Source organism: Myotis daubentonii, chromosome 2 (assembly GCF_963259705.1).
Source record: "Myotis daubentonii chromosome 2, mMyoDau2.1, whole genome shotgun sequence".
NCBI classification, from domain to species: domain Eukaryota; kingdom Metazoa; phylum Chordata; class Mammalia; order Chiroptera; family Vespertilionidae; genus Myotis; species Myotis daubentonii.
In genome coordinates, this window is record NC_081841.1 from 129,807,516 (window position 1) to 129,819,804 (window position 12,289).

Here is a 12,289-nt window from a genome sequence, read left to right on the forward strand (position 1 = left end):
CTTTCCCAGGCCAGGCGTCACACTTATTTCACACATTTGGGGCCTGGAATATTCACACCACCTGCCTCTTTTTCATTAGGGTGTCATTTATGCACCACTTCCTCGAAAGCTTCCCTTTAACTCTCTGGACAAGGAGAGGCTCTCGTTATTGTCTCCCAATGCAGCTTATGCATGGCATCCAGGCTCCACAGCGCTTGCTACACCCATGTTTGATTATCTGCAAGTATTGGTTTAACGCTTATATTCCATGACTGGAAGTCGGCTAAACTAAACATTATGCTTGTTTTCACCTATGTAATCCAGCATTCATCAAATAGAGACTCTTGATGAAAATATCAATCTATTACACTTTATATAAACTAGATTAATTGAAAGTCTTCATTGTAAGCAAAAATTATGTTTTCAATTATTTGAATCTCCATATTTGTACTGAACTATGTCTTTCCTTGTTTTTGTTATTTGTTAAAGTTACCTTTCACTTTCAATAAGTCTCCTAACAGTTAATGAAAAAGTTTGTATTTAATTTTTCATTAATTAGTATGCTTGGCAGATTTACATTTAAGCCCTCCCGTTTCTAATACGTTTATACTAATAAAAAAATTTCTAAGAAGTAAAAGAAGAAATATTGATATTATGAATGGTCAAAATCTGATATTTACCCCTTTCTTAAAGTCAGTGTATAACTTTTTGGTAGAAAAATATCCTAATTTCTGCAGAAATAGCAAAACACTACAATACTTGGCATTAGCTCTAGAGTCTAGAAATAAAACCAGCAGAGGAAGCATAAGAACATAAAACTAGTTTCTTAAGTCCCCTTAGATTAGTAAATGCTATGTCAGAGCCTCTGAGTATGCCTATTAGGCTGATTCCATCACAACCCACATTTTTATGATCTTCTGTACTATAACAGAGTGACGGGGGAATGTTATGGCTCTGCACACGGACCAAAAACTTGTCTGCTTCTGAGTTTGGATCTGGGCTGACAAGAACTCCAAGATCACTTTATAATAGATCTGGGTTTATCTTAAGGTCTTTGTTTGTGGGGTAGGGGAGGGAAGAGATTAATAAATCCTTACAAAACCCCCTTTTCCAGAATTGTGTCTGCCCGAGTTTGGGACCTCTCAGGGGCCAAAATGGGCTACTACACAGGGGGAGCTCGGTAACATGTTTGGACCACCATGGACTTTCTTAGGCATCCTAGCTTTAAATGAGTTATGCTATAGCCAGACTGGCAATGGGTAGATACTACTGTTCAGGAATAACAGCAAGTTAAATATGTGACCTGCTACATTTGCCTTCATGTTAGTTAGTGACCTTCTGGGGCCATATTCTGCCTTCCTCAAAGACACCTCATGATAAAATCATATGAAAATGCTTTAAACATTTGAGAAAGACAAGATACAATGTCAAGGTACCATTTTATATTAGAACTAACTCACAATACATGAAAGCCTTGGGCCACATCTGGCTCACCATATAGCAGTAAGCAGCAGCTACTTACCTTTTTTCTGACCTGATGGCAGCAATACAGAATTCAGAGCACTCCTATCAGCCACCATATGGTGAACACCTAACTACTAAAGAGCCAAAAGGTCAGGCTCAACACCACCTCCACCTAAACCAAATCTGGGAGTTAGCCCGCCCATTATGGCTGCTGAGTTCATCCCTAAATTTTTACCTTAGGTCCATCCACTCCTTGCTTTCACATTACCACATTTCCAGGTATTAGCTTCCCAATTACACTCTCTACTCACTGTCAGAACAATCTTTTAAATTTGATCAAATTAACATATTTGCTTTTAAAAACTCTTTAATGGTCCATACAAGAAGCAACCGATGAATGCATAAATAACTGGAACAAACAGATGTTTCTCTCTCTCTCCCTTCCTCTCTCTAAAATCAATAAAACAAAAAACCCCAAATACCTCTTTAATGGTGTCTCACTGACATGCCCTCAATGATCTGAACTGACTCTCACTTCCTTTCTGGCTGCCCCTAACTGCATACTCAGAGTTCTAGCTCAAAAGAGTTACTAGGTGTTCCCAAGAGAGCCACACTCTTGCAAATCTCCATGCCTTGGACCATGCGGATTTTTTTCCTGCCTAGATTGTTCTTCTTACTCTTCCATGAATTCAACACTTACTAGTACTCCTCCCCCAAAGATCTAAACTCAAACCACATCTTCCCTGGGGAGGCATTCTCTGACTAACTCCCACTTGCATCCAAGCTGGTGCCCATTCTTTGTTCTCGGAGACACTTCGGGCCTGCTTCTCCACTGTCCTTGCCACCATGCACTAGAATTACTGGTTTAGCTTTTGTCTCTCTCACTGGGCTGTAAGAAATTTTAGGACAGCGACCGTGCCTTTTAATTCTGTGACTGAGAATAGTGCCTGAGATCAACCAGAGAGCTCACAGGTGTAAAGAGACAAGGGTCCAGGGCAGAAACCACAGAGAAACAAAGGAGGAGAAAGAGCAGTTGGAGATGCAGAAGAAAACTGGAAGACAGCACGTGTCACAGAAGCCAAAGGAGGCCAGTTACACGCAGGAAGGAATCACAACGTAAAATACCGCCGCTGAAAGGTTTAAGTAGGGCATAGTTTAAACCATGTCCATTGGACTTAGCAACCAGCAGGCCATTGGCTGGCTACCTTGGGGAGAGCAGTTTGAGTGGAGTGATGAGACGAACAAATTGCAGGTGGCTGGAAAGGAAATGGGAGATGAAGAATTTGAAGCAGCTAGGAAAAGGATATTCTTTTAAAGCATTGCTGTTTGCTATAACATGAAGATTATGCTAAATGAAATAAGCCAGTCAGAAAACAAATACTATGATTCTATTCACAGGAGGAATGGTAGTAGTCAAATTCATAGACAACAGAAAGCAGCATGGTGTTTGCCAGGGCCTGGGGGGAAAGAGGGGAGTTAGTGTTTAATGGGTACAAAGTTTCCATTTTGCAAGACGAAAAATGTTCTAGATGGTGGGGTGATAGTTGCAAAAAAGTGTGGATGTATTTAATGCCATTGAACTGCACAGTAAAAAATGATTAAAATTGTAAACTTAAGATTAGGTATAGTTTACCACAATTTTTTAAGAAGAGAAAAAATATTGCTATTAAAGACATTGCTACAACAGGACATGGACTGAGAGGATTTTTGTTTGTTTTTATCAGAGAGGCAAGAAACCTTAGCATGTTAATAAATTCAGAAGAGTTAGTCAAAAGGAAGAGAAGGGAATAACTTTGGTGCTGAGACCCTGAGGAGAGTGAGCCTAGGGCCAGAGGACAGCAGGCTCCTGCTCCAGGCAGAAGGGAAAGAGAAGGAGGGAGTAGAAAAGTTTGTTGGGGAGAAAATGGGTGGGCAACAAAAATATTTTTTTTTAAGCTTCTATCTGATAATATCTATTTTTCTTTGAAGAAAGCGGCTGGAATGGGAGGGAGTGGCAGCTGAGGAGAGTGGGGAAGGTCTGAGAAAGCTGTTAAGGGGAATGGTAAGAGTGTACTGAGGACCAGTAATCATGTGCAGGGGTTAAGAGGCAGTTCCTGACTCTGCACTGGGATGCTGAATCCGAACCTGTGATGATGGGCTAAGCCTCCCAGCATAACTTGCAGCTGGGTCTTGACCCAATCAGTGGCTGACAGCACAAGGAGAGTGTGGATAGTGAGTGACTCATGGACAAAATTTACAGAGGAAGAACAAAGGGGCCCTGAGCTGAGCATGTTGGGAAGCACATGGCTAAAAGGGCTACACTGGGAAGGAAGAAAAGATGGGCTGGAAACATAGGGCAATGAGGGATCAAGGAGCGGACTTCTCAACAAGGGGAAGAGCAAGTGGAGTTGGAATAAGGGTTTATGGAAGCAAAAGATTAGGAGATTGAAGTTAGCAGTGACACATAGAAGTTTAAGATTCCTGAGGTGGGAGAGTTCTGGATCCCTACCAGGCCAGGATTGGCCAGGGTATAAGTGGCTAAAAAGAATAATCCAATCAGAGAGAACTGAGTCCTAGCCACAGGGGATATGTTTCTGTGTATCTTTCCTCCCAAACGTAGAGATAATTCAGATGATCTTTTAAGAATCTTTTTCTCTGGGTTCAATTTTCTCCCATTCCTTTTTTTCCCTTTAGGAAATCCCTTATGACCTAGGTACTATCCCTTTTTATACCCTCATTCACCTACTTTTGTTCTTATATGATGCCTAAACTCAATATTAAACTTGTTGTGTACTCAACCACGGGTGTAATCTGCAGAAGATAAAGCCCATTAAAAACCATGAAAACAGGCAGTGACTTATTTTCCAAGGTTAACATCACACATTAAAAATACTAGTAAAAAATTAATCATCATCACCTATTCAAGACTTTCAAAGGCTGTGTGTATATTTTACATTACCTTGTTTAAATGACTCTGAGCAGGCTAGTAACATAAAGGGAGCCTTGGGTTTTAAATGGGAAAGAGCCCAAAAGGAAGGGAAGTTAAAGAACTTTTACCTTTTCATACAACCTGGTTACCCATGATGAACATATTTTTCATTTCACTTGTCTTGGAAGTGGGAGTCAGTCTTGCCCGCCATCTCCTAGATCCAATGATGGCAAGGACAGACTGAGGCAGCTGCTTTTTCTGCAGGTGCCACATAGTCTCAAACAATGTCTCATTAACATGTGCCAACACTGGCTCTCTCTGGGGCAATATGACAAAGAACCAAATCACTAACATTTTTAAAATAGATTGAGTTCTCTTTTGTTTGTATTGATGGTGAAAATTTTTGACATTATGTTCTAATGAACCATTCTGAAATCAGTTAAGTGTATCATGTGTATCTTTATATAAGCCCAAAGTATACCCTGTCACATTCACATCTTATCTGAAACCAGAACATGCAGCACGCGCAAGCTCCCTGAGGGAGCAAGTGGCACATGGATTTTGCTTTCAGTCCCACCTGTATGTCCTTTGAATGTTGTGACCAGGGTGCAGTTTTCTTGCTCCAGCTTGAGGATGGTTACTTGGCCTGAATGGTCGCCAATAAACACATGCCGGGTTTCAACATCAAATCTATCATATAAGCATTAAGGATTTTTCTCAAATTAGTGGAGGGATTTATAAAAACAATAAATGTAAGAAAGATACAAAAGTGGACATAACAAAATGAAAAGACAGTATTAGTGGACAGTGAGACTCAACATGATAAAGATGTCAATTCTCACATGAATTTATAAATTTAATATAATTCCTATAAAAATATCAACATGTTTTCTTCCTAGAGTTAGATATGTTGATTCTAAAGAAAAACAAATAAGCAAGAAAAGCCAGGAATATTCTGAAAATAAAAGTAATATGGCATGTGATGGGGAAGGCTAGCCCTATCAGATATTAAAACGTGTTATAAAATTTCTTTAATTAAGTGTGGCACAGATGTATAATTGACAAATGGACCACTGGAACAGAACAGAAAGTCTAGAAACATACTTAAAAGAATAGAGAAATTTGTTACATGTCTACTAAAGGTGGCTCTTCAACTAATAAAGATGGATTTTTTTTTTAAAGGATACTGACACAAACTGAATAGTCATTTGGAAAAATTAAATAGGATTTGTATTTCACATTATATACCAGGACAAATTCCATATGAATTAGAGATCTCAATGTAAAAAATTAAAAAAATATGAAAGGTCTAGATGGAAGAGTTCCTTTATAACCCTAGTAGAAAAAGCTATTACTATCAAAAACACAAATACAATAAGTAAAGCTAAAAGACCAATTGAAAAAAAATATTTGCAAATTAAGTCACAAAAGGCCCAAATCTCTAAATATATAAAAAAAGCAATCAAGAAAAAAACCATAAGCCTAGTAGAAAAATGGGGAAAATATATGAATAGTTCAAGAAATGAAAATGTTGCTATGCAAAAACGCATTAACCTAGCAGGTCTGACTGCTGTCCTTTGAAAGGTTGTCAAAAAGGCTGACATGGCATCTGGGAACTTGGATTTTAGGAGGGTTTCCGCCACTAACAGACAAGAGTGGCTAACCGTGCCTTGACTGCACAAACAATATGGTTTATGACAAACACCCACTTTCCCTGTGGGAGTCTGAAAGTTTGGTACATGCCACGCAGAGGCTGCCTATGTGACCAGTAGAAGTCGAAGGTGCTGAGTCTCTAGTGAGATTTCCCGGTTGATAATGCCTAGCAATAATCCTGCCTCTGGAGAGCTGTCCGGGAACACACGGGCAAAAATACAAGACACACGACGGAGGCTATTCACTCTGCATTATGGTAACAACTGAAGTTTGAAAACAACCCAAAAGCCCATGAAACTGGGACTTATTAATTTAACTATGACATATCCATGCAGAGGGAGGAAAAAAAGACCTTCATAAGCAAACTGACATGGAGTAACTTTCAGGATATATTATTAAGTGTGTGTGGGGGGTTATATGCTTTACTACCTTTGCGTAAAAAAGGGAGAAAATATAAATATAAGTGTGTGTGTGCTCATATTTAGAAAAGAAAACCCTGGAAGGATAAATCAAGATCTAACAAAAATGGCTGCCTATGGAGAAGGGAGAAACAAGTTGAGGGGGCAGAAATGAGAATGAGACTTCTCTCTTGTTATCGAGTTTCCATTTTATAATCTCGTAATTCTTTTACACATTAAAAATATTTATAAAATTAAAAAATCCCCCAAATAGACAATATTGTAAAATGAATGAACCTAATTATCAAATTGGTGATATAACCACGTAGTTAACACAATTATTTCAAGTGACTTCAAAGCACAGCATTTTGACTATGCATCCTTTGTAGAACATATTTAAGGACAATGAGAACTGCAAAGAAATCTAAAACCTCATCCAGTAGTCTTGTTATTATAATATTACTATTATTATTTTGAAATACTATATGCGCTGATAATTTATTATTTTTTAAAAAATACACATACATATATTTTCTAGCTATCACTAATACTATTCTTCACTAAAAGAAGTGGCTGATTGCAGGAGTGGAATGAGAAGGTACAAGATGAACTTAAGACAGTTGTGCCAAAAAGCAAGGAAACGATCAGAAGATATGGGGATATAAAAAAGACACAGGGATGAATCATGTCTTATTGGCCTAACTCTAAATCCAAATCACTTATAAGTTTAGTTTCACTTTAGTTGAAAACGTCAATAACCTTCCCTCCCAGGTTCTTTACCTTGGTGCTCTCTCCTTTCATCTCCCAATATGCTCTATAGCTGGGAAGAGGGGGAAGGCAAAATCTTTTTTAATTTTCTTTGACTTGGCCATTTTGAATTCACTTAGCTGCTGGGTAAACTTAATTGCTTTTTACAAAAGAAAAATGTCTATGTAGGTTTCATGTTAACAATGCTTTAAGAGCTGGTGAAAGGTGTGGCCACACTACTTCGGTTTTAAGCTTTCTACCTTATTTTCCTCCTACCTTCCCCTTTCCTCACATGCCATCCAGTGAGAAGACCTGCCTCTCAGTCTTGTAAATGTACCTGAGACATAGGAGCAGAACCACTGTGTCCACTAAAACTGAAATGGTAGACCTGTAAATGTGGGAAAACTATACTCGTTACAGCCCTGCCACCCCTTGTTGTGTGTGTATATATAATACTTTGTCCTTCATCTGTAAAAGATCCAAGTGTTGGAATTCTTTGGTGTAAATAAACGTTTGGTTTTATTTATCGAGAGAAAAAAAAAAGACACAGGAACCAATATGATGGGGCTCTTACTGGCCAAAGGTGGGACAATAAGAGCATTAAAAAAAAGCAATTTATTGAAATATAATGAATATATTGTTTAAAAGACAAACAAACCCTAAGCGTTTATAAGAGTCCCACTCAACAAAAGCTATTTGGAAGAGGGCTGAAATAAAATTATAGTACAACCTTAAAGCCAGAGTGATTGGCATTAAATATGACATGAGGAAATACGAAAACCAAGATAACCTTAATAGCTTTTCAGTACTCGTTCCCAGAATAGGAACAGATCTAAGAGACTACTTGGTGGAAAGACATTTCACTACGTAGGGTGACATCTTGAAAATATCTCCGACATGAACAGAATGTTAAAATGAAGAGTATCTGAATTATTTTGTGGAAAATATGATTTTAAAAAAAGGCCAAATGACAGGACTGAAAAGTGAGACTGAATAGAGTATTGACAAATTTATGGACTAGGAAGTGGGGAGGGAAACAGTTCTACTTCCTAACTTCAGCTGCCATGGGACTTCTGAGAAACAGCTCCATTCTACAGTATCTGGGTATGCAGAGAAGTAGCTAAAAGATTATCAAACTCAAATTCTATTCCTGGTTCTCAGGTAACAGTTACGTCACCTCGGAGTGTCACATAAGCTACCTGAGCCTCTCTGAGCCTTTAGTTTCAACACTATGAAAATTGAGAATTAGTTCTTTTTTGTTTTTACTTTACCTTACTGTATTCATGGTGAACAAAGTAACATTAAATAGAAACACTATATAAGCCCTCAGGGACTACAAATGTAATTATTCTTTTTCTATCCTTCTCTGCATTATTATTAGTATTTAGACTGTTTAATATCTGAAGATTCAGATCTATAGCCAACACAATCAAAGATTTTGAGGTTATTCAGAAAGAATTCAATTTGTAAACTGGTCAGTCCCTGTCTTCCCTTATTCCTCTACTTCATTGCATATTTACTCTCCACTAAGAGGCCTAAAAGAAGAGAGACTCTGGCAAGGGCAGCACTGTATGCCATCAATGTGCAGCACTGGAAAATTATCAGGAATGTATATGCTCCTAGGAGTAAGAGCTGGCTGGCACTGTGGCTCCAAAATTGGAGCTAGAGAGGCAGAGCTAGTGGAGGTAACGGAATCTTCTCCAAGGGCCTGTCTGTAGTACTGCAATTCCCCTCCACCTTAATAGCAAGATTAGACTAGATAGTCGTGGATACTAGGAAATGAAGCCACAGGCTTTCACACACACACACACACACACACACACACACACACACACACACACACACACACTTTGCTTGATAAAACCACATGGTTGTGGCCAAAGGAAACAGTTGAAAAACAAGGGACAAAAACTACCAAAGTCAAGTCAAGTTTAACTCTGTGTTTTTGTGTTTCATTTTCAAATAGTTTAAAAAGTAAACTCGCCCTGGCTGGAGTGGCTTGGTTGAGCATCATCCCATGCACTGATTCCCAGTCAGGTTGCAGCTCAATCCCCAATAGGGGGTGTAAAGGAGGCAGTGGATAGATGTTTCTCTCTCACATTGATGTTTCTCTTTCCTTTCCCCTCCCTCTCTCTCTAAAATCAATAATAATAAAAAAAACTCTTAAGGACAAGATCTTTATATTTCTCTACTGCTTGGTTTGGTTAGTGATATAGAAGATACATCACTAGGTGTGGCTAGTAATAGAGAAGCCAGCATATTAAGAACAAATTACATTGGTGCCATTAGTTCTGTTCTCAAAAGAGTAATGCAGTATGATGGGGAAAAACAGCAGTCCAAGCAGAATCTAGCTTCTAGCGGTGATTTTCCTCCATCCTAGCTGGGTGGCCACACATAGGGCCCATGACGATTCCTGGGCTTCAGCCGACTCATCTGGGAAATGAGGCATCGGACTGGATGGTCTCAGGCCCTTGCAGCTCTAACGCTATAAGAAATCATTAATGTACTGGCAAGAGAATTCATGACAATTCATTTACTTTAAAAAGTAAACTTTGGAATTTCTTTTCTTACTGTCCTTGCTTCTGGTCTTCTTGGTAATTTGCCATTTTACAACCTTCTACAAAAGCCATTCTTAATTTCTTCATCTCATCCTTCCAGTGAGGGAAAAAAAGTGACATTACCCCATACACACAAAAATACATCTACTGCAAAGAAACAGTAAAGTATTTCTTCAGACTGTTGAGAATTGCTGAATAAGCAAGTTTACAAATAAGGTGAAAAAAGTGAAAGCAAATCTTACTATTTCTTCCTACTTTGGCTGACAAGTGATCTGTTCCCACCTATTTTCTTATTTGTTAGAAGGTGAAGAGAGCTCTGCATCTTTTAAATCAAAGGCAGGGTCCTTGCAACAGTAGCATTATCCAAACTTATTAAGCCTGTGCTTGCTGGAGGCCAGATATGAGGATTACTCAGCATTAGCAGGTGTTCACACTGAGCACATGGCTCCTGGAGACTTGGAGATAGAAATAATACCATTCTACATATCCTGGAAAAGTCTTGGACCTGGAACAAAGCCTGTAGATACCAGCTGACCTACTCAAGTCCTGGCACAGTAGGCTCTCAAATATTTTTTAAATGAATAGGGAAACTGTGGTTCTTCTGCCAGGCACCAATGGGCATGTTCACAACCTTAGTATCTATGTGTAAATTAGTTCTGTACAAAAATAAAAGACTGTATTTCAGTGATGGTTTTATCCTTATGTTTTGCAATTGCTTGTGACAGCTGAGACTCACAATCTGGACTGTGTTCTAGCTAGATGTTAGGCTTTGGATCATAGTAGACCACAACCTACGTATTTTAGGTGAAATAAGCTCACTTTACTCCTCCTACATGAGGAATTGTTCATTAGAAAAGTCTATGAGTATCTTAATTAACAGGGTAAGTTAGCAAATAAAAAAACTTTCAAGTTGCACATCCCCCCAATTTTCTTGAAAGAAATAAGTCAGCAGCTAAGTTCCCACCAAGGAATTTTCTCCAGCAAAGGATACTGCAGGCCCGAGGCCACAGCACTGGTGCGATAACCTCCCAGGCGTTGCCCACTCTCAGAGCAGTGCCAGGCAAACTGCTTGTCTTGTCCCGTGCTCAGCACCCACTCCAGCTCCAGGACAAACAGGATCATCGTCACTCTGCTCTGATGTGCTGAAAACCAAGAGGCAAGAAAACAACCCATAAAGTACCCTAAAGGAGGCTGGTAAAGCATGGCCCACAGAGATGTACCGTTCTCTTCTCCCCTCCCAGAACAAACTAACACAGGCAGGAGAGGGGTTCTCAGCTGCAGTGAGGGCATGCCACTATGAAGGGGCACATCCGAGTTCTTATAGATGAAGTCTGGCTTATAAAATCTACAACAAAGTTCTAGATCAATTGTCTGTAAGAAATCAAACACTTGGAATGGAGGGCAGAATTTGGCCCAAGTGCTAAATAAAAGTGAATGAAGTATCCCTTATGTCATAGTACATACATGTGATGAGAACATATTTCCTAGGGTTGCTCATACACAAAAGCAACAACATCATAGAATTATTGCACCGCACAACTTCAGAGAAGAAACAACTCATGTCATTTACTCCATCTCCCTGGGGAACTGCGGCACAATACAGTTCAGTATTTTGGTCAAGGTCTAGTGGCTTCACAATTACCCAATAAGATCAGTAAAATATTCGCTTTCTTCTTAATATACAATCCCAGGGGGCAAGGAAGAGGGGGCTGTGGCCACTGAACAGAGCTGACTGGAATAAACAGAGATTAACATGCTGGAACCCAGGCCTGCTGGGTCGTCTGGTGAGCGGAGCAGACTGATCACAGGTGTGATGCAGTGACGGAGAAGACAGCAGTTTCCCATTCTGATCAGCTGCCAGTTTCTGTGTGTCTAACAAGTACCAGGTACTTAAAGCCATTATCTCAGTTATAGTGACCCTGCAAGAGTGGGGGGTTGCCTCATTTTACAGACATTACTTGGCCTTGGCAAGATGGCTCTTTCAGATTGACTCCCAAACAATACACTCAGAACCAGAGTGAATACCCACAGGACAGTCATTTCACCAAATGCCTGATGTTTTAAAATTTGGTATTTGAAGCATGAGAATCAAAGGGATACAAAAAAAGTATAGAAGCAATATTACAACTTCTCTACAGTAAATGTCTGCCTTTCAGTGTATCTGCCACAATCAAGATAAAACATCTTTAACTAAAAGAGTGACTTCCTGGAGAAACTCTGAAGATTTGTCATGTCTGTGTCATCAGATGTCTAATTAAGTTCCACCAACAATGGGATAAAAGCAAACTCTCTAATGCAGCGGACGCCAACCTTTCGGACCTCACGGACCACTGGTTGGCAACCACTGCTCTAATGGGTCCGAGTGTACCTGCGTCTATTTTAGGCAGAACATGGCTCCCAGCACTTTGCCTCTTTTTCTCATGAAGGGACCTTTGACCTCCTATTTATTACTTTCTAAGTCCAAGGGGATGACAGTGGCCCACAACATAAGGGGGGTGGGGGGGGGAAGGGGGGATGTTAGCCCTCTGAGCTGCCATCATGTGCCAGAGGAGAAAGAGTTCAGTGACTTGTTCAAAGGTAGA

General features: G+C 39.6%; 1 protein-coding gene across 4 annotated transcripts in view; it reads right to left on the bottom strand.

Annotated features, from left to right (window-relative positions):
• WDFY2 (WD repeat and FYVE domain containing 2) overlaps positions 1–12,289 on the bottom strand; it is a 236,812-nt gene that overhangs the window by 45,594 nt on the left and 178,929 nt on the right. For all 4 annotated transcript variants that reach the window (XR_009451323.1, XM_059684547.1, XM_059684545.1 and 1 more), the window contains exons 5-6: positions 10,699–10,849; positions 4,929–5,041 (exon numbers count right to left, since the gene is read on the bottom strand). Coding sequence is in view for 3 of the 4 variants with exons in the window: in XM_059684547.1 (XP_059540530.1) it covers positions 4,929–5,041; positions 10,699–10,849 (264 nt within the window). In the remaining variant the exon portion in view is untranslated. The remainder of the gene's footprint in view (positions 1–4,928; positions 5,042–10,698; positions 10,850–12,289) is intronic.